General features: G+C 42.5%; 1 protein-coding gene across 3 annotated transcripts in view; it reads right to left on the bottom strand.

The window, feature by feature from the left end:
- Positions 1-23990, bottom strand: part of LOC120957021 (uncharacterized) — a 50603-nt gene that overhangs the window by 22370 nt on the left and 4243 nt on the right. For all 3 annotated transcript variants that reach the window (XM_049608628.1, XM_040378928.2, XM_040378927.2), the window contains exon 3: positions 15086-15137. In XM_049608628.1, the coding sequence (XP_049464585.1) occupies positions 15086-15137 (52 nt within the window). The remainder of the gene's footprint in view (positions 1-15085; positions 15138-23990) is intronic.

Genomic DNA, 23990 nt, shown 5'->3' with positions numbered 1-23990 from the left:
GACGAATACTTTTTGGACTGACTGTATATAATACAGAGGTCGAGTCATTCACAACATTTGATCAAAAAGCTTGGGAAAGTTTTGACAGCTGGATGAAAAAGCTTCAATAGATTCATCGCAGCATGCATTGAGGTTTTAGTTGCTGTGCGTGCAGTGGTCTGAATGAATTTTCGGTCATTTTTACAACGTTTGTTCATAATTTTGTACTTACGATACTTACGAAAGTTGGCGAACATAAAAAAGATAGAACTAGGATCTAGATTAGATAGATTAGGACCAAAATTAGGACGAAATCATCTGCAGCTCAAAAGAACAAGAGCTAAGAGGCTAGATTCCTGATGGTGGTCGTTTTTAAGTGATGAATTACTGAAAAAACTACTCCATGTCACGTACATGAGCAGGAAATGTATAGTTACACTAGGTTTTGTGCAGAAAATGCACAATTGTCTCTAAAAAGTGTTTGGCTGTGTGGAATCGTTTGAGAACACTTTTCATCTAACTGCCAAAAGCAAGCTTTTAAAAAGTTGGACCATAATCAAGCCATGCATCGACCTCTGTGTTATATAGACTTTGATATAGACTTTGGTTTCAAGACTGAAAACAGAACTTTTCGTCCCGTATCTGTCAAACATTTGCAAAACAATCGAAACCAGGTTGTGCTCCGTCCTTCGTCAATTGACAGATGTGCTCGACCATATTTGATTTGTGACAGTTAAGAGATAAAACATTGCTGATCGAAACCAAGGTGTAATAAATGACAAGGTTAAGTTGTTTAGAGCAAAATGACATTTCTCGACTTGACACATCTCTTCCGGGGGCTCCGGTATAAAAATCGGGGAGGGCTGGTGCGGGGTAATGAAATTTGTATGCAGAGAGTGACAGATGTCCCCCACAATGTCGCCCAGCAAAAGCGATAAAAATCAACCTTCTAAATACATTATCCTTGATCGAAACGTACTTTCGAGCGAACGAAAAAAGTTGAATTCTATTTTGTATTTATTTGTATACATATTTGTATGTATGTAATATGTATAAAATTTTCTACTTTTGGCATGTATAAATAGTTTCCTGCGTACAGGGGCTCTCAGAGATACACGGTACCTCTTATACGCGGATTCGGAGATACGCGGTTTACCAAATTTGACAGTTCATTGAGCAAATTGTACTGATTTGACACATCCATTGTGAAATGCCAAATATTTTCCGTATTGATGGCATGTAAAATACCATTTCAAAAGGTTTAAAACTGTTAAATTCAGTAGAATCATTACAAATAAATTGGTGACTAAAACCACCCCGTACTTGCAATATTACACGAATATTAGTGATATTTTGGCTGGAGATTCGATTTGCGCGGAAGTTTGAGATACGCGGTGTTTTCTGGAAGTTTTTGATCTACATTAACCGTGTATCTCGGGGACTGCCTATAGTTGAAATCATGTCCTTTCTTCTTTCCTGTTGTTTACTCAACAATATTTGAAGTTAAAGATAATTCCGTGCAGATAACATAGTTCAGTTACATCAGCTTGTATTTTCAAAATTATGTACATTGGTTTACTTTTTTTTTAATGAATTTTTGTTCATCTTACCAGTGTTAAAGATTAATTATTTTCAATATTCCATAATAGGATGATGAGTAAATTCTTGTACATAAATACAACGAAAATCTTGCTAAGAAAATGGAAAACTATTCCACACAAATGTATTGATTCATGACGAAAAAAACCCTTCAAATGTTCTACCCGAATGGATAAGCTTTGCAAATTGTTTCCTTTTAACAAGGTCCACCTTTGGTCTCGGTCCACCCTTACAGCAAACCACCCCGTTCTAATCTTCCTTCGTCCGGATAGCACAAGAATTCCACACTTAAAAACTATACCAGACAACAGCTAGAAGATACAGGGTTTCCCACGATTTATTGGTTGGTTCCCACGATTTATTGGTGCGTTCCCACGATTTTTTGGTCATTTCCCATAATTTTTTGGTAGCAACCCACGATTTATTGGTCGGTTCCCAAATATTATTGGTCGGTTCCCAAATATTATTGGTCGTTTCCCAAATATTATTGGTCGGTATTATATTATATTATATTTGGGAACCGACCAATAATATTTGGGAAACGACCAATAATATTTGGGAACCGACCAATAATATTTGGGAACCGACCAATAAATCGTGGGTTGCTACCAAAAAATTATGGGAAATGACCAAAAAATCGTGGGAACGCACCAATAAATCGTGGGAACCAACCAATAAATCGTGGGAAACCCTGTAATTTACGATCATCAGGCTTCCAGGAGTCCACCGGTGTTTCTCTTCTTTTCTGGTGGACCCATCGGCCCCAAAAATGAACACAGTTCACACAGTTGCCGATCGAATAAAGAGAGGTTAGGCAGGAAGGCAAAAAAACACAAACCATCACCACCACCATCTTTCTCTGTCATCACACGCCCCCCGAATGGACATTTTCGGAAGCCCCGTTGGTCGATTAATGCAGCGCCGCCTGGCTACGCGATGGAAAGATGAGCAGCCGCGGGTTAGCAGATTGCAGCGCACACGCAAAAGGGCCGAAGGACTGTGGCGAAGGTTGCGAAGACACGGATTTGTGAAGCGCACTCCTTCGCGTTGCTTGCCTGCCGGCCGGGAAAAGTTTTTATTTGCGCGAGTTTCGGGTGGATTTATTCAGCACTTTTGCGATGCCACAAGAAAAAAGAAGAAAGAAATCCTTCCCAGGCAGACGCAACCACAAACTCCACCATTTCGTGCAGACATTGATAGTTTGCTACAAACTCGGTGTGTGTGTGTGTGTGTGTGCTATGTTTTGTGTAAAAAAATCGACACGAAACTCAGGACATGTCAGCTGAAGTGGTGCAGTTTGGCAAAGAAGGAAGAAAAGAGAAATTACACTCACTCGGTCCCGCCTTGGTCCTGCGCCGGTAATCGTTCGTTCACATTTCGATCGTGCCGAGATCGTCTGCGTCTTGCTTCGTTAGCGGCCACCGAAAAAACCGTACACGAATGTGCTATCCACGCGGTGCTCTAGTTTTTATTTACACACACACACGCCCTGCAAAGTGCAATGGAACCAGGCCCTGGGGTAGGACAAGGTGGCTGCCGTCTTCCCAACCTTCCGCTGCCTGGCTATAACAACCAGGACACACACGCTCACACAGAAAGAAGCGGAGCGTTTGGAGCATGACCATATTTGAATTCCTTCCGTGTCTAGATCGCGTCTCATGCTCCGTCCGTAACGAGTTTTTGCTACCCTCTCTATTCGTGCTCACATTCCCACAAGAATGGGCAATATCCTTTTTTCGTTGGTTGTTGTGTCGCTTCTCGCTTATTTCCTTCGTTTGCCACTTCGTTTAGCCATTTGTTGGAGAGCCAGTTTTTGTGTGTGTTGTGACTGTTTTTGCTCTGGAACTGTGTGTGTGTGTGTTTGTGTGTTGTCTAACTTTTCTACAACTTGCTTCCAAAGCTTCGTTACCGCCAATGCCGCCGCTGTTTTTGGGAAGTTGCGTTTTTGTCCTATATTTTCTCCCCCTTTTTCTCTGAATTCCCTTTGTCCCTTTTGTCCCTTGATGGCGATAACACCGTCCTGTGTATCGTGTTTCTTTCTTTCGTGGTCTTCCCTACCTTGACCTCTATCGTCGCTATGCGGGAGGGTTTTGGCATGTAGTTTGCCTCTCCGCCGCTTCGCAGCTTCGATTCCTATCAGTCCCGTGCGCTGTTAGTAGACGCTCTCGCTAGTCTACTGCACTGGGATGCGCCTAGTTTTCATGTGTGTGTCATCGTGTTTCCTCTGCTTTTGACCGCCCAATAAATGCGCCAGATAGAAGGAGAAGTACAGAGAGAACTGCATGTCAAAGAAATCCCAGTTGCATCATCATGCCACGGAAAAATTGCAGGATGTAAGGACGTGTTTTGGATTCCCATCGGTCTGCTGGTATCATCGAAAACGTTAGGGGGAAAAAATCACACCAGTCTGAAGTAGATCAGTCAACGTTTGTTTGTTGCATCATTTGTTGGATAACTTCAACCAAACAAAAGCCTTACATATACGCTACTCGAAGTATTTGCTTCAACAGCTCTCTTTTCGATGCAGTTAGTTCTTTTCCTCCATACGCTTGGAGCTCCTCCATCGGTGCTCATCCTCATCGACCTGTCAACGTCATCAACTACTGTTAAAAGTTTCATTCCCTTCCAGTGGTGCATCAAACGATGCTGGCGCTGAAAAAAGCTCTCAGGCACGGACAACACATCACTCCCGTGCACTACATCACGCTGTCGCAGCGTCTCAAGCAGCGTCTACGCCTAGGAGGGGAAGCTCCCGTGTACGGTACGGCACCCAACGGTAAGGGAAGTTTTTGCACGGCAGTCTCCGTAATGTCGGGGTTTTGGTAAAGTTTAACATCATTTTCTTCTCTCAGAGTCTTCCGAATCCTAATGCCATGCCATTAAGTATTGATTAATTTGATCGCAAGAAGAAGCTTCTGATGCGTTAACCACCAGGTGACTCCATGGTGGAGCATTTGAAACTTAAGCGCCTTTAGTTGCTCATGTTCGCTCACTAAAAGTGCAATTAAAAAGTCTCACAAAAGGTCTCTAATTACGCATTTGTTCGCGAACGACGACACACTGCAACTATTACCAATTGATACACACTGCCATTTTCAAACACAAACCATGCCACACCACACGATGTCCTCACCCTAAACCCCGAACGCATACTTCTATTATACACCTTACGCATCTCAATCCTCCGTTATTGGGGCCCTTCACGATTCTAGTTAGTTTTTTGTATGGAGTTTGACAGTTGGAGGCTGAAATTAGATTCGAGTACCTGCTCGAAAACACGGTGTTGTTTACATTTACCCCAAGATGCATTAAAGTGATTACGTGGTGGAATCTAGAATCAAAGTGTATGTAGTCCAGGTGGTCTCATAGCATGTTTTTTATAACCAATTTTGAACATCACTTTTGACAGGACGGGTGAAAGCTTTTGCTCAAACAAGCTTTCTGGCGGCTTAACGAATACACAAAACACTCTTAAAATCTTCATTCAGAAGCAAAAGCGATAAAAATAAACCTTCTGAATTCATACACCTTGGGATAAGCCCACCTGAATGTTATACCCACTTAGATAGCTGCTCGAAAACTACTATACAATGCAAACAGCTGACAGGCTGAAATTTCAGCCTACGAACTTAAAACGGAAAGGGCCTCATTGAGAAAGTTGAAGAAAGGGTCGCCACGTCGAAGCAGGCTTCTGTCGCGACAGAGTGTTGACTATTTTTTCCCCTTCTGTTCTCCTTTTGGTTTACTTTAACATCTTGCGTTCTGTGGAAGGTGCTGCAAAGACAGGCTGGTTGTGTTTGTGTGTGTGTGTGTGTGGTTGTACGGTTCAGGAGGATGGCAAGCGAAAAATCAATTTTAACTTTTTTTGCTAACTTAGGATATTATTTTCTCCCCCAAAAACACTCTTTTTCCCGGTGTGTATCGTGGGTTCGCGCGTTCAACGTGCAGTAAACGAAAGGGAAGGCATCAACATCCTCGCCAGAGGCGATAGAAAAACAGAGAGAGAGAAAGGGAGAGATTGTTAGCGACGTGAGTCTTTCGTTAGGAATAAAAAAGGACGCTCACCGGTTATGCCACCTGTCGAAAAGTTGCAGCGATAGAAGTTATTTCTACCGACGCTTATGGGTGGGTTAGTTAAGACCATCCGAGTGGGAAAATGTCACAGATAGGGAGAACGGTGTAGACAACATTTTTGAAATGGTTTTGAACCACCTTGGAACCATCTTATGAGAACCTTTGCTAAACATTTAAATGTAAAGCAATGTGTGAATATTTTTTAATATTTTCCCTTAAAAATCCCCTTGATTCTCTTCCTTATTTCCTTCATCTTAATTTTCTCATTCGCGACTAATTGCAACTCTTATTGTACACTCCAATCTACCCACCACAATTGCTGGAACAAATCTTTCCAACAGCCTGCCCCATGCTTTCTTCCTCTTGCCACCAAACCGTCCTTCAACTTCAATTATGTGTATGAAAACTCATTTCATTTAAAGTTTTCGTATGCAATTCTGGCCGAATGAAAATAAAAACCAAACCTCAAACCAAACCAACACCAAAACGAAAAAGAGTATGCCCTCAAAGCTCAGTGAGACAAACCGGTCGGATGCAAGGAGCAGCACGGAGAAATGCGGACACTTTCCGCTGATCGAGTTGGCTCAAGTAGCGAAGGTTGTTTTTTTTTTTTGGCTATTGCGTGTGCTTGCTTTCCACCCAAAACCCCGACGGGCCCGACAAATGGAAATTTAAATGGCAACCCCAAAAACTTGGACCCCGGACTCAGCTCGGCTCGGAAACGCTCGCTGCAGAGTAGTCGTCACCCTGTCCCTCCCTGTCCCTGGCTGCTTACGCGCGCGTTCGTTGGCCGGGTTTTCCGCGCACCGAGTTCGCTTGTTCGTCGTCCTTGCGTTGATCCCTGCGCGAAAGCCGGTCGGCTGCAGCACCATGGCACCAATGTGCATCGAGCGAACAAACACCAAACTCGACAAAAATGAAAAAGAAAATCGCTCCATCTCGAGCACCACAGAACCTCGGCTCAGGCTCCTTTATATGAGTCCTCACTGTGTGACACCTCTGCGTGGAGTTTTTCCCTTTATTTTTTTCTTTTTTTTTTTTGGTTATAGCCGTCAATCCTTCTCGTTCTGTACGGGCGAGCGGCGCACTCTGCTGAAACACTCCCGCAGGAAATGCTTCCCCTTTTTGGGGGCGAGCGTTCACCAAACCCTCCACCCAGCCCGGGAAGCTTTTATGCAAGAGAGAAAAAACGCATAGGAAAAGAATTTTAAAACACAGACACACACGCACACGCAAACACACCCGTACTCGTACAGAACAGGGCAGGAAAAAACACGAACCGCCTCTTCACATCACTGAGGCAGCATCCAAGCTCGGCGCGTTTGCAGCTACAATTTTTTTTGTTGCGCCACCTTTCTTTTACCCAGCCCTTTGATGGTCGCTTCCTTCTTCCCACTTCTCACCCTTGGAACGCACCGGCCCCTCCTGCTGCTGAACTGCAGCCAGCAGCAGCCGCAGCAGCAGTAGTGCCACGGATGAACCGAGAGAGAGAGTCATGTGAAGGTGTTCTTTTATTTTTATACGCCTCTCTCCATCACTTTCATTAGCAAACGGGGCGGCGTACACCGTACGGGGCTGGGAAATATTCTGCCTTTTTTTGTTTTTGTTCGGGCAAATATTCTTTTCTTTTTGCTCGTTTTTCTTTTTTTTTTCGCCGAATGGCTAGTGTGGCAGGAGACATCGATTGTGCGCGCGTTTTAGTCGTCTATTTTGGAAATTTGTCCGGTCGGATTGGCCGCTCGGCGGACGCGGCTGATAAAATAATCGACAAAACGGCTTTATGTACCGAAAACGCTCGAAGTTACAGTGCCATACTCACAATAGGTAGAAAATGAAATAGGTAGAACTAAAAAAAAAGCTTTAAGGATAAAATAAGGATAAATTTCATACAAAAGTTGCCTTTTAATATTATTTTAAATAATTACTTTTTCTCTCCAACGAAGTGCTTTGAATATCAACACTACTGAGCAAACTGATCGCCGCCAGTGCTTTGAAGTAACGTGAGGCTATTTTAATAATTATTTCCCGAAAACAACGCGCGCTCGATGAACTTATCACTGTGGAAACCTGTGTCCCTTTTTGAGAAAAAAAACCCACCAACAACCACTACCAGACACATCCTCGCGAAGTTGGAAACGGAGCGCCACTAGAAACACTGACGTGTAGGGCTGCGATAGGGAAAAGGGTATGCAAAACATACAAAAAGGAACGTGCCCAGCTAGAGGGAGCCACCGGCGTAATAAGGATGCAAGGATGGAGCCGGAAGAATGGAGGCATACTGCGCGTCCGCGGATCCGCGCGCGGATTGCCCCGGACTGTCTGCCGCAAGTTGAATGCTGCCGCGCGCGTATTCGCGTTCATTCTTTTGTGCCAAACTTTGTCCAAACCCACACTCGCCCCTTTTACTCCATTTTTTTTCCACTACCAACCCGTCACTATCAGCGGTATTTTTTTTTCGTATGCTATCCCTTATCCTTTGGTCATCTTTTAGGTACTTTTTTTTGTGTGCAACGTACAACGATTTCTCATCAGCCTCGTCCACGGCCCACGTTCGTCCTATCGTCCCCGGTGCGGAGCGGTATAATTTCGCTCGCGTTTGCTTTTAACGAACAATCCCTGGCCGGTGGAGAGGTAGTAGTGGGGATACAGAAAACTAAAGAAGCAAAAAAAAGGAGAACGTGGTACAGCAGCAGGATGAAAGGATACTAACCAAAAACTGAAGAAAAAAAACTCCACATGGCGCGCCACGTTGGTAATGAAAATGGAGGAAAATGGTTGCACAAAATGGCTCGATTTGGTGCAGTGGCATCACCGGTAGATGCACATTTTATGTGCCAATGCAAGTGGAGGAGAGGAGGGCGAAAATAAAAGAAACTCTGTCCACTGAAAGGATATCGGTGGGGGTGAGAACGCCCGGAAAAAATAGGAAAACCGTCTGCCGAAAAGTGTCCGATAACGGGCCTGGGTGCATGTTGGACACTGTTGGGTGTAATTTGTTCTTTATCTTGGTTGGTTCGCAATGGTTAGCGAGTTTAAGTTCGAGTTGGAATGTTTTAATAAATGTATGCCTACGACATTGGGCCGGTCTGGTGGTACAGTCGTCAACTCGTACGGCTTAACAACATGCCCGTCATGGGTTCAAGTCCCGAATTGATCGTGCCCCCCCATACGTAGGACTGTGACTATCCTGCTATGTGTAATCAGTAAGTCACTGAAAGCCAAAACCCGCTTTAGAGTTTTGGTATAAATTCCTACACTGTACAAAATTATGAATGGGGCCCCATTACGATTCTAGTCATTTTTTGAATGGAGTTTGACAGTTGGAGGCTGAAATCATGTAAACACTCCATACAAAACCACACACAAAACTAGCTTGCGATGTTCTGCCTAGATTATTCTAGCCTCTAAGCTAGAATTAGATTCGAGTACCTGCTCGAAAAATTGCAAAACAAGGCGGTGTTTACATTTATCCCAAGGTGCATTACAGGGTTACCCATGATTTATTGGTCAGTTACCATGATTTTTTAAGGCGTTACCACGATGTTTTGATCGTATCCCATAGATTTTTGGTTCGTTCCCATAATTTATTGGTATTTTCCGATTGGATATCAATACAATTGGACCAAAAAATTCTAGGAAACGACCAAAAAATCGTGGCAACGCACCAAAAAAATATGGGAACGTACCAAAAATTGATGGGAATAAACCAATAAATCGTGGGGAACCCTGTAAAGAGATCTGGTGATGGAATCCAGAATCAAAGTGTATGTAGTCCAGATGGTCTCAATGCAAGTTTTTTATAACCAAATTTGAATATCACTTTTTGACAAGATGGGTGAAAATTTTTGTTCAAAAAAGCCCTGTTGGGGCTTAACGAATACACAAAACACTCTTAAAATCTTCATTCAGAAACAGAAGCGATAAAAATCAGCCTTCTAAATTCATACACCTTGGGATAAGCCCATCTGTATATTATACCCACTTTGATAGCTACTCGAAAACTGCTATACCATGCAAACAGCTGACAGGCTACCAACTTAAAACGGAAAGGACCCCAATGTTAGCATAAATTTTAAATAATGAAGTATTTAAGCACATTACTCATTTACCTTTACTATGTCAATAGCTGAGTTTAAGTTGAACTCCACTCTCAAAACTGTCACGATCAACTGAACATCCCAAAATCACTTCTTAACACAGTTTATATCACCACAAGGGTTACCAAAATTGGAATATTGATAAAAATCTGAACCAGACTCATGCACTAATTAAGGCAATTAACTATGAAGATTACGTCTTGATCGTTAAAGGAAAAAAAAAGTCAAATAATGAAACAAAACAGTGAGCAGAGGCTGGTGAAAACAGTCTATCGAATATGAAAATTAAATTAGCATTTTGGAATTAATGCTTTGACTGGCGGACAGTTGAGTCACAAAATTAAGGCACCTTATTAAGGCTAAAAACAGAGCAACAATTAAGGAGATTAGAACAGCCCTAATAAACGAGAAAGTAATCTGTTACTAAATAGCAAATGATCTTTATGTACCAGAACCATCACCAATCTCCAAGTCCTTGTGTAGAGGCTCTGGATAAATAATACAAAAATAGAGATATCAACATAATGTTATACAGTATTACCTGTAATTTTCATATATGGTTCACGCCCTTGCAAAGGTTGCAATCAGTCAATTCAGCGGCGAATTTGATCGATATCGCATCGGAGCGAGAGAATAAATTAATACAACATTGAGCTTAGCCATATTTCCCCCCTCTCTTTTGATTTGTTTTGTGCTCCGTATGTGCTTTTTTTCAAATGAAGCCATCAGTTTTTAGTTTTTTCAGAATAGAATAAAAACGCCAACAGGGAGAAAAAAGTTATGCTAGACAGGATGGTAAATAAAAGTGAGATTCTGTCGCGTTTTTCAGCAAAACATGAGCTGATTATATATGGCGTTAGGATGAGGCTGTCAACCACGCACAGTAAACCAGATCTATTTATGCACATTGGCACTGTGTGTGTGTCTGTGTACCCGTTAGGTAGTACTGCCGCGGTCGAGTCTGGTTTTACACCCCGGAACAAACCTCATTTACTAGAACACCACACCCACCCAGCAACGCCAAAAACCACACCGCTCGCACGGTTCGCGCGGCTGGTTCGCAAATTCAGCGCAATAATAGTGACCGCCAGTGGCACCAGAAAAAAAATCCCTCCAGCCTCTAACCACAATACATAACAAATCGCTCGAGCATAGTGGGTTTTTTTTTAAATTTATTTTTGCTGCTGCGGTGGAAGTATTGGGGAGATAGGGAGCAACAGAGGAAGAAAAACATGGTTATAATGGTGATTTTAAATATAACTACACAAAAAACCATTAAAATTCAGAATACGCATCTATTTCCCATTCTGACAATGTACCATGCACTATAACAAAAAAAGCAAAAAAAGCACACACACACTTCGCCTCAACCACATGAAACAGTTTACCATGGAGCATGAATTAAAAGTACACGCCTGGGTTTGCGTTGTTCGCGGTTTGTTCTTTGTCTGTCTGTCGCTGTTTAGCTGTTTGCCGCTTATGCTGCTTGATCATGGGATGCATGCATGAACGGAGGATTTGATGAAAAATTACCAATACCATGCAGTGTGAGGTGTGAAGTGGGGAGGGATTTTAGTAGTGCTCGTTTTGAAATTGATTTGAAAATGCGTAATTCGATGCTTTATTTTTAACGTTTTATTTTAAAATCAATCAGTTTAACCGGGGCAAAGCTCTTTCTCTCTGCGCTTACAGAGAACAATCAAATGTATTTAAATTTACCTTTTTTGAAGCGAAATTAATTAAATTCAAAAACAGTGCAATGTTTTGTTTGCTCATTGAAGCGTTTTTTCGGGTACGGTTTTCCTCCCGTGAAGTAACTAACTGCTTCCAATCGGTCAAATTTACATGATACACTCATCAAACCAACGTGTGTCCGAAGATGCGTGATTTGAATTCGTGTTTCGTGTTTTGGAAGCACTTTTTTCAGCACGTGTCGGGGTTTAAAGTGTATTTTTGCCGTTCTTTGTTTCCCCATTCGGGTACACCCAAGAGTAAGCGTATCGAGTTTCGGGATGGTTGAAAGAACTGAAGCACCACCAAGATTGATAACGACTGTACTGTACACACACACAGGGACCTAATACAGCACGCAGCATCAAATGATACAGAGAGTGTAGACGATAGCCAACTGAGGCAGCTGTGAAAAAATCGGATCCAAAGTTTGCACTAGCTCAAATATGCACCAAATGAACAAACCCCCCCAGCCACTACGACCCAGCTTTCCCAGCTTTCCCAGCTTTTAAAAAGAATGGGGTGTCTGGGAAAGCGCTTTTCCAGCGATTTCCACTCCGTACACTCATCAATCCCGTGCCGGCAGGATCACAATTCATAACCTAACCAAACCAACGTGCCCCGAACCACATCCCCACAGACTCCCCCCCTCCATCCCAACCCCCTTTGTCTCGTCCTGCCCGACCACCAGGGGCGAGTTTAGCATACGTTGGAACGAAACGGGGGAAAAAATCGCATCCTAACCAATGGCAACAGCCAAACGATGACCACAACACACCGATTTGCCTTGCTTACCTTCCCCTGCCCCTGCCCCTACAACTATGGACTCTGGGACTTATGGCATGGGTAGGTGCGTGTTGGTGGAAAAAAGCTTTCCACATGCTCGCATCCTTTTTCCGCCCGCCACATATGGACTTTGTGGGCGAAAAAATAAAGGCCGGAAAATGAAGGAGGGAGGCAAGGGGAAATCAAACAAAAAAAGGCGAATCCTCCTCCACTTCCACCAAATACTCTACCCTCCCCTTTTTGTGACTAGGACAGTGCGTTAGTGCGTGTGGGGCCCCGGTGCGTGAACGGCGATGGCGCAGTGATTGTGTAAAGCGATAGTGAAGGCACAAATTGCAAAGCACTGGCTGTGGGGTGTGGGGAAAAAAGGATGCGGGGTTTAAAGGGGGTGTTAGCGGTAGATGGAGAGTTTTTTTTTTCCAGTTTTGCCCCATGCCCCAAAGCACAACTCGCACTAATGAAACTAGAAAAAAAGGGGGGGGGGTAAAAAAACAAACGCAAACCTTCATCGTCGGGACCGGTGGGAGTGCGGGAAAAAGGGGGCACAAAAAAACCATGCCACCCCCCTGCAATGGTGGAGGAAGTACCGGAAAGGATCGTGGGGCAAAGGGTATAAAAACGCGCGACTGCCACACAAACACACACGCACATGGCCATAATAAATTTAATCACGTTTTCTACTTTGTTCTCGTCAGGCGATTATTCTTATTATTGCTGGAAGCGAGGGATATTGCTATTTTTTAGCACTTTTATGTGATATAGAGTGTTGTTTTTCTTTCTACACTTTGCATGTTAGTATTATTTTTACTGCTGCTGCTGCTTGCACCGTTTCCGCGCTTGTTGTCGTTGTACGGCCAGGTGTCATAGATGTATGAAGCGGTGAATTAAAAATCATTCGAGGTTGAAAGGGATGAACAAAAGTGTGTATGTTTTTTGTGCGTGTGTTTCAAATGACCGATGAAACCTTTTCATGTTGGCATTTAGTGATGACAAGTTTGAAGGTTTGATTTTTTTGTTGCTTCTCTTGCTATTGCCATTCAATAGCATAGGGGTACAATTAATCATGTTTCGTGATGTATCACTGTTAATTGTAGCTATAACCATCTATACGAAACACAGTAATAATAAAAGCATTACAATGTTGTATTGCTTAGTAAAACAAATACACATAATATATATGGTGAAAAGGTAATTGGTATAGAATGAGCAAACAAATCTCTTGCGTCAAGTAAATGGGCACGATCATCCTGCATGAATATTACAGTCTTTTAGGTATACAGTAGTGATGTGCTATATGGAGCACACGCACGACTCCGATCCGACTCCGAATATTGTTAGTTCGATTCCGAATCCGGAAATATGGGACCACTAGATCCACCCGGTGTCGGAGTCGTCCAGAGTCGCCCGGAGTCGTTCAGAGTCGTCCGGAGTCGCCCGGAGTCGGAGTCATCCGGGGTCGTTCGGAGTCGTTCGGAGTCGTCGGAGTCGTCCGTAGTCGTTCGGAATCGGAGTTGGTCGGAGTCAACAGGAGTCGTGTGGTTTAATGTGCTTGTGATCAGACATTTCCTGTCGTTGTGTTTTTTTTTCTTTCTCTTTGCGCGTGCACTTCCTATACAAGTCGATTTCGGCCGACTCCAGATGACTCCGGATGACTCCGTCTGCAGCCGATTCTGGATGACTACAGACGACTCCGGACGATTTCGAACGACTCCGAATGATTCCGAACGACTCCGGGCGACTCCAGAAGACTCCGGACGACTCCGAACGACTCCGGACGACTCCAACTTCGAGCGCCTCCGGGCCATTTCGGACGATTCCGAACGACTCCGGATATTGCAGCACGGACCGACCTTCTGGAGTCGATTCCGAATTTATTGGAGTCGGATCGGGGTGGACTCCGGATTTTTGCCATCTTTACCCATGACTAGTATACAGTCAATTGCAAACATTTGGTGCATATCTATCGCTTTAATGAGACTGATTCTCGAATTCAATTCATTTGCTTGTCCCAATTCTAAAGTCTGGATCAAGGACTGTGCAGGAAAGAGGTCAAATATTAGCCAAAATCGGTTTGGCCATCTTAGTTGCCATCTGACAGCAGAGAGCCCTTGAAAATTCATCATACATTCAAAAATGTATTACTACTAGAGGCATCCATACTCTTCCTATAAAATTTATTAAATAATTAATAATTTTATTGCGATTAACAGCCCGCTTTATCATTAAAATCATAATTAAAATTTGAATCGAAAAGGGCTTTCAGATGTCAAACTGCTGTAACAAACTTTTGGCTACTTGTCAAATCGTTCTACATTACTTGACCTCGTTCCTACACAGTCCTTGGTTTGGATGGATCAAATTGAATCAATGTAAAGGCGTTTCACTCGATTAACCCTTCGACCCTTCTTCCTTGACGCGTTAAGATGCCAGATTATGATGCTAGATGCTTGTTGTTAAGACTATCCTCATTAGAACACAGACGAGAAGTATCTCCTCATTTGTGGCAAACGTGTTAACAAGCGATATCGATGCTGTAAATTTGCTGGCAAATATTAACATTGATGAAAGGGACTATACGTTCTGACCCATTCATTAGACATTAACGATCCAGATCACACTACACGCCATCGTGAACCGATTGTCAGTAGGTGTAGAAGCGTCAATACACATTACCGGGCCTTCGATTTTCATTATAATGTTGACAGTTTAAAGAAAAAAATAAGTTTCGTTGCAAATAGCTTGCGTATCTATTTGCAATGTTTTGGGTAATGCAAGTAACATTCTCTTCGATCTCGTAGTGCAATTTATATATGACTCACCTTACAAACAACTGTTCTTGATTATTTACTCGCCAGGACACCACGGTTGCACCTGCAAGGAAAGTACAAAAATAAAAGATTATTTATCAATAAATAGCAAATTTTCAATCTAAAACTCTTCCACGATATAATTGTCCTGTGAATTGAGAAAACGCGCACGAAAAACTATGAATGCCTCTGAAATTGGAATGGCAACAGTTGCTGTCCAAACGCGGTGTGAAACAGAACGGAAAAAGCAAAAACAAGCATACATCCAACAAGTGGAATGAATTGCTCTATTTACAGCGAAGAATTCGATGCCAAAACAAAACCCTCGACAAGCGGCACAAGGAGAAAAGAGACCGATACGTAATTATTTCATTTGCAGCATTAAGTGGGTGAAACATTACGGTGCATTCCACACATGCCATTGCACACGGTTCGGAAGCAAGTGCGAATCGAAATTAATTATGATGGTTCGCAATAAGTTAACAATGATTGAGACATTACACGAATAAACAGTACGATGGTGAACCTTATTTCGTAAAATATATCAAGTAGCATGAGTGAAAAAACACAAAGCGCTCTTGTGGCATAGTTCAACAAACAGGTTTAAAACAATTTCAACCCAGAGGTCATCAATTTCTATCAAACCTACCCTTAAAGAGAAGAAAAAACAAATCAGCAAAAAAAACTCATCAAAATTAACCATCTACAAATGCCGTTTTACCAACCAAGTACCCCCCCTTCGCGAGAGCTACCCTACAACCAAACCGTACATACGCGCCACTTCGTTCCGTTTATTATGACGCTTTTTACGTACCCTACTGCCCCGCTCTTAAATCACCCGCCAACATATAGCGTAACATACTTCTCCCCGATGACCCCAGCTTGAGGTTTTTTTCTCTCCTTTTTGTTGCTCGCTTAGCTCGAGAGACAACTGTGTAAGCGAGGCGAAGAAGCGAAGCTGAGGAGCCCTCAGCAAGAGACCTCCAACGACCTTCAAACGCACAGTTTTACTCCATTCGTAAAATGAGCGTGTCGTCCGGCACACGTTTCGCGCTAGACGGGCAATCCGGCGAAGTGCTTGCCAAAAGCAAAGGGAGGGAGTTTGTCTTGGTGGCGTGAACAACCAAACAACAATGCAAGACACACACACGAATGTGTGAAGATAAATCTGACTGACGGTCATCATCACATCACGCTCTTTGCTGCTGTTCCGGATGGATGCACTCTGCAGTTTTGCAAAAACGATAGTTGATGTAACTATCAATGCAATTTATTTACAAAAAAAACCTTGCAAATTTACTATATTCCTTATTTACTCCAAACACTCTCCGGAACAGTGCGTACCGGAGCTGTTGTTTTCCTAACCACCTAACACCTATCGCGCGCGAGCACACACACGCAGTAGGCGACACAACAAATACATTCACTTTTCTCGGTTCATGACCACGGCTACTACACACCAGTTGACAGTAGCAGCAGCAGCAGGCGACGCATCTAACAAACACTTAACCACTCTGGTCTCTGTTTGCACTACGACGACCACACAACAGTACAGCTGGTCGCGAGGTCTGCCAGTTCCGAGGCCTTAGACGCTTCGCTTCACCAACCCCCTCCGTCCCAACCAGTGTCACCTGAAGGGGTCAAGTGTTTGTGCTACCGGCGGACAAATCATGCCAACCTCGTACCGATATTAACCCCGAAGCCTGACGGTGTATTGGTCCAATCGAATCTATTGCAGCAGTAGCAGGTCTCTTAGCACCTTAGCACCATTCGAATGGCCTTTGCCTTGCCTTGTTTCCATCACCAATTCGTTCGCTTTTTTGAGCATTTTTCATCAACCACACATATCGTCATCGTTTGTTTGGGTTTAGCATGGGTTTTTTTTTTTTGCATTATTTTGAAGGTGCTTTTTTGGCTTTAAAAAAAAGTAGAGAATTAAAGTATATAGCCAGTCAGGTCAATGCCAAGAAGTGTTTGTACAAATTGAGCTATCGGAGGTAAATACTCTACTTCCATGAACAAATCGTCAGCAAACGGTACCCCGGTTGGTGTACCCAAAATCCAAGCTAAGGGTCGCCAAGTCCGTTGGAATTTCGAAGATGTCCAATTTTTGGAAGCTCAAACGAGTTCTTCACCCGTTTACAGCCTCAAAAAATTGCTCTATCAATTTAAACCTTTAAACGCTTTAACCGAATGCCAAAACTTACTTACAACCATAATCAAATTCACTTCATTTAGGTTAATGTCCAAACGTGCCTATCATAAAGATAGTGTGCGAGTGTGGCCAAATTTATGAATTGGCCAAATTTTATTTCAAACTCATTCAAAGGCCACGCAAAACTAAGCTTTCGGCGATCATAACGGGGTTTTGCAGAAATCCAAAATATTAGTTGCAAATTTCGTCTCACTCTGTGTGCGAAATCTGGAACCAAAGAGAAACTAAAACAAACCCCGACGACGACCCTGGGTAAGATTAAGACTTTTTTGCCAAAAAAAAAAACAAAACCTATCAACCAAAACCTGATCGGTAAGTTTTTGTTTCTTGTGGCCTTTCTTCGCTGTTCGGGGCTTTGGTTTGGCGCGATGGTTAGCGCGGGTTTGATTTGATCGAACGTCTAGCTTTCTATCGACTTGCAGGCATGGGGTCCAAAGCCATCAAACAAGAACGGTGCAGAGGAGTCGGAGCACACAGTAAAAATGTCCGAAACAACAACAAAAAATGTGTGCCAATTCTTCCACTTCCGTTGTCCCGTTCATATCGTTCGCCAACGCAACCCATCCCTCCCAGCTAGCCGGTTCGCCAAAAAAAAGGTGGTTCTATTGCGAATTTTTACTCATTTTTTGTTTCGTGGTTTTGCGTCTCCTTTACACACCCCTCTTCTTTCACCCGGATACTGTTTGTTTACTGTTTCGGTTGCACCTTTGGCCGTTTTTTTTTTGCTTTGTTTTCTATTTCGACCTCCGAGAAGCCGACCAACGCACGCCACACGGCTCTACATAGCGCCGCGAAAGTTTGGCGAAATTATGGCGCAACCACAAAGCACGGTCGCCGACGCCGCCGGCTCACACTAACGGTCGATCTTGTCTCGTCTTCCGCGAATTTTCTTTCCACTTGCCCTTAACCCCCGTTTCTATTTCCAACCCTCCCCGATTGAATGGGTGGAAATTGGAGCCTTTGGGGTCTGCTTTTTTTCTTCTTCTTCTTCTATCGTTCCTTTTCTATACTGGCCCGATTTTCGTTCCAGAACGCGGTGGGTGACGAATGAAGAAGTGGCATCAACCAAGCGAAAGGAGAAGGCGAGAGAGAGAGAGTGGGAGAGAATTAGAAGAAGAAAAAAAGCATGCCTGTCTTAAACACGGCCTGAGCTTTTGGGGTTTGGTACGGACTAATTTATCCTGCTCATGGGCGCCCGCAGGCAGCTGTCTTTTGGGAGGCTGGCTGCACTCGAAATCGAGCACAGAAAGTGGCGCAAAAAATGAGAAGCACACACACACACACACACAGCGATACACACAACGTGTAGAAAAATTAGTCAAACGCAGAATGGGTGGAGATGGGAAATTAGAAAGGATCCTTCTTCCCATCCCGAAAGATGATTCGAAAGTTTCGGGACGGCCGCAAGAAATGGGACACTATGCCACCAAAGAGAAAGAGAGAGAGAGAACAAAAAATAAAAAATAAAAAAACGCCTCCGGGTGACGCTGATGTAACGGGTTATTGGGGAGTTTTATTTTTGGCAAGTTGAAACGCTAGAAGAAGTACACAAAAAATTGCACTCCCAAAACCACTGCCTTTGCCGTTGTACGATCGAATGGAAATGCCAAAAAAGAAGGAGAGAATATTCAAATTTTTGCCACGCCCTTGCCATAATTAAAATATTTGAATAATAACTTACGATACAAGTGGACAAAAAAAGAAGATCAGTATGCGATTAATATAAAGGCTGCACATCTCATCGTATCCCGTTGCTAATCAACGGCTAACGATCATCTTGCAAAGGTGAACGATCAATACTTCACTTACGCCGTGTTTGTCCCTATATGCACTTCATGCTTGCTGTCCTTTCTTTTTTGTCTCCATTTTACCGTACAAACTATCAAGATTAAACGCATGCTTTTTTCCCCCTGACGACTACGCAGCCCAAGTGCAGGTTGCGCGGCTCTGGTCGGTTGTTGCTTGTTGAACGCTGCCCGACCGACCGGCGGCGGCCATGCTAATGTTATGTCGTAGGCCGTTTGTAGGACGGCAGAAAAATTAGTCAAAAAAAGGAGACACACACATACACACCAGGTACATGCCCGAACAATGGCAACTATATACCAACAAACGGTTACAGTGGCTACCGTGTCACTATACAGACACGGGCGGTCGCGTAATGAAAACGCGGCAGTAATCCCGGAGTAATAATAACCATGAAGCAGACACACACGCACAACAAAAAAACACATCCCTAACACATACACGGCTAGAGTACTTGCATATGGTTTATGTATAAGAGTGTAATTACACATTGCCCTCTCCTTTTCGTGCATTCTAACCTTCCTACGCCTTTCAGGTCGTGCGGTGGTGAAGCTGTTTCCCCGACTCCCCAGACTTCCCCCAGAGCCCTAGTTCGTTGTGGCCATGGTTAAACGATGGTGGTTAAACAACAAGAAAAAGGTTTAAACGTGTCCACCTGAAATGAAGTGGTCGTTTAATTTTGTTCACGTTATGGAAGAGTTTTCTTTTAGCACTAGGCATACCAAGAAGTCCGAAGTGTTGTTAATCAAAGATTTATGTTATTTTTAAGTCCTCCATATGTACAGTGGGTCGGATCCTAGTACTTTCCCATTTAAATGTTTCTATAGAACGTTTTTACAGGTACCGAAAGATCAGGTTGCTCACAAGTGAACAAACGGAGTTCGTTGTCGCTCGCCTTCTGTTCGTATGAGACTTTCCATTGCGTGTTATCCATGGGAAATGACTTAGGACGAGATACTACAAGTGTCTTCATAAAGTGCTTGTTCAGGATCTTCACATTTCTGTGACACTTTGTAGCGATCTTCGTCTTCTAAATCAGTTGTTTGATCAAAATCTGTTGTTCTTAATCTACTAAACCAGGGGTCTCCAAACTACGGCCCGCGGGCCGCATGCGCCTCTCAAGAGCTTATAATGCGGCCCACGATGACTTTGCCAGAGTTAAAATAAATATTACGTTATTATGACATATTCAAATAAAAATGTATTTTTTACTTTTCTTAGACAAAAATCAAGCTTTAGTAACACGAAACTGTATTAGTATCGTTAGTATTTTGTTGTAAAAACGAGTATTTTGTTGTAAAAACGAGATTTAAACGTTCACTCATCATTTAAAGGTAGCGTCAAATGGCCCTCAATATAGTTATTTTTGAAGCAATGCGGCCCGCGAGCTGAAAAGTTTGGAGGTCCCTGTACTAAACAATTAATTGCACATTTTCAATTTTCAAAAGTGGTACGTAATCCTAAAAAGGTTGGAGAGCACTGTTCCAATTCAAACCACATCCGACAAGTTACTTCAGTTAGGAAACAGGCATAAACTACCATACCAAACTTCCACTAAAATAGTATGGTCTACGGTAGATTTCCTTCAAATTGTCCATTATAAAGCAAGAACTTCCCTCAACAACAAAAAAAGCGTTAAACTCTAGTGAAATAGAGCCATTACCTGACTAAACAAACAAACAAGTGGCAACATCTAACATCAAAACGCTACGAACGTATTGGCATTCCTAATAGTAATCGTACATGTACTCTACATTTCACACTTATTACAAAACTACAAAAAGGTACACATTGGTAATCTGCAGTTAGAATCATATAAAAAATAATGAATCTGGTGTCTAAAATCTACCGCTGACTCACAAAAAAATACAAAAAAAAACTCGCAGAAATTCAATACACGCGAATTCTTTTCGATCCTCATTAACAACGTATCTCGGAGGCAACATTGATTAAGAAAATCTGTTGTAAATATTGAAAGAGCTAAATGCTTCTTAAAGAGGTAAAATAAACGGCAAAGAAATAACGCCGAAATGATTTAAAAAATATGCCTAATAAAATGTACAAAAAGCTACAAAAATTTAAATTATTCTACCCTTTCCAAGCGCTACACGCTCTATGTCGATCTATTCTTTACAAAATTTAAACAGGTTTCCCTTTCTCGGGGTGGGTTATAAAAGCACTATGCTAATTGATGAGCTACTACTGCTACTACTACTACTACCACCAACACCACCACCACCATCAGCCAGAGGGCCACTCTGGTTTGCAGTCTTTAGGAATCCCTTTTTTTGCTCGCATCCATCGCCCTACACAAACAAAATTCAAATCAATTAAATGGATGATTGATCCCACAGGCCACCAACACTGGCGGCATAGGCGCCAGCGATAGGCGAGCGAGAGACAGAGGGAGAGTTCACATTTCCCGAGAATATTGCTTTTGAAAACAATTCCAAGAACGGAAAAAAGGATTGCCGGCTTCGATCCGTCTGTGTTGGCTGTGCTATTTTTTTGCTTTGTTTTCCTATTGGTTTTTGAAAACATTCTCTCAGCAATGTTGGCCCACAAATCAAATTTCTTCAACCGGTCTGCCAAAGTATCGCATCACTAAAGATTGAGTAGGTTTCGTGTCTTAGGGTCTGTGATTTTTTTTAATTTGTTTTCCAGTCTATCTTTTAAAGAAATGTGCCATTGTAATGGAAATTACTTATTTATTATTTTTAATAGTAAAATGCTAGTTTAGAATCAAATTGGAAACAAGTGGAAGCGTTGTAATCTACTGTAGTACAACGTTTCCATGTGTATTAAAACAAGAAATACATAATTGGACAACAGCAAAAACACTTCTGAACAAACATCTGGTTCAAGAATACAACAACAAAAAACCGACACGCATGGACATCAAAGAATAATATAATGAATCAACAACAACTAGAGCGTATTGATAATTATTTCACAATTCACGAAACAAGGCTCCTTGCTGAAACATTGATAACTTACATCACACTTAGTTCTTGCAGGTCAAGATTCTTGTCTAAAAAAACACCCTACAGTGTGCTTAAGTGAAGAGAAATTAGATCAACAATGACAATAAATTGTAAAAGCCAGAAACTATAAAACAAATGAAAATAAAAAGCTAATTACGACAAAGCAATTAAGATCAATTTCGTAATATACGAGAATTTCACAACAAATGAAACAGAGAACATCAAACGGGAACCTCCTCATCAGCAAGCAAAGGGGCAAAAAAGAATCATTTTTGATAAGAACAATGCGCCTTCGCCGAACAACCGCCGCGGAACGATCACGTTTTGAGGTTTTTTTAATTACAAACCTTTCTGCCCGGGACTGTGATTCTGTGCATACAGAACATGGTGGGTTTTGAAAGCATTAGCCCCGTAAAAGAAAAACAAAAAATCGGCGACACATTTCACAACCTAATGTTCCGGGCTAATCAGTATTTGCTGCTGCTAGACTGCCACCCATTTCCTTTTCCCACAGCACGGCCGAAGGTCGTCACGCAATCACGATCTTTAGGCGGGACCCATCTGGCGGGACCCAATCCGATCCGATCCGGTGTAGTACAGTGAAGCACACAGTGACGGAAGCATCTGTCTAGCCTTCATAAATCATTCCATTCCATCCGGAATCGAAACATCGAGACAATTTCCAGTAATGTTTTGGGATTAGTTTCCGAACATTACACTCCAGCCTACGTCCAGTACCGTCCCAGACAGGACAGTTCAGGCGGGTTCACGATCGCTTCTAATCGCTTCTCGAACAGACTTTAGACTGATCAACCAAAACGCACCACGCTTGATAAGCTAACCTACAGCAGCGAGATGACGCGCGTGCACCGTGCTGCATGCACTGGTGTGCACTTTTGCTTTAATCAATTATAATACAGCGCTGTGAAACGATGAGGCTCGATGGGGTTTATGATATTGCTTATGAAAGAAGCTTTCATTGCCAGAGAGTGCAAGTCCCAACGGTCGAATTGTGTCACTGTTATCAGGCAGGCAACACCAGCGCAGATAACAACAGATATAATCCAATAGAAAACAGGTGTCCAATTAAGATAAGATTGGTTTGAGCAATGAAGGGAGGATCGCGCTAGCTGATGACCACCAAAACATGCCGTAAAACAGTTTGTAGTGCAAATTATCATCAATGTTTTCAAATTTAATTGCAAAAATATACCTAAATCACATTTGCACAACAAAATGACAAGTGTAAAAGCATTCCTATGGTAAGAAAAATGGCCTAAAACTTGCATTAACGCTTCAAAAACGCATGTTGCAATATTTGCCTTATCAGTTGTCGTCGTTTCCCTCAGTTTTTTTTGTTTTCATTATACCAAACCAAATACCAAACTGACCGAAAACTTTATGACACACTAGACACCAGATGATAACGATGATAACAAGCGTCTTTTCCAGCGAAAGGGCACACTGCAGTCCGATGATAAGACCGACCGAAACTCCCAACACACTGCGCCCCCAAGAAACCTATCGTCCATTCGAAGATGCCACGCGATCGTGCGATTCATGCAAGATGCAAAAGTTCATTAGCCGATAAAGCAAAGCAAGAAATTAAAACAAAAAACACACACACATCAATTAGCCTTTAACGTTTAACGTTTCAATCGGCAAAGGTATTGGGTTCAATGTAGGTATAAGTTGGCGATATTTGTATTCACTTAAATCAGTTCTAGGAACTGCAGTTTTGCTTTAATTGCACGCACATCAACTGCGTACGTTTGTTATTGTTTTTCATGTTGGCCGGCAAACGAAACGAAACGACAAATGCGCACCAAAAATAGTGCAAAAAAATCGATCAAGGTGAATCAAAAATTGGGAAAAACAGCACATTCAACCAGCAAAAGCAAAAGTTGCATAC

The sequence above is a fragment of the Anopheles coluzzii genome, chromosome 3, assembly GCF_943734685.1.
Source record: "Anopheles coluzzii chromosome 3, AcolN3, whole genome shotgun sequence".
Classification (NCBI taxonomy): domain Eukaryota; kingdom Metazoa; phylum Arthropoda; class Insecta; order Diptera; family Culicidae; genus Anopheles; species Anopheles coluzzii.
Note: the sequence above shows the minus strand (reverse complement) of the source record. Positions and strands in the feature narration are given on the sequence as shown.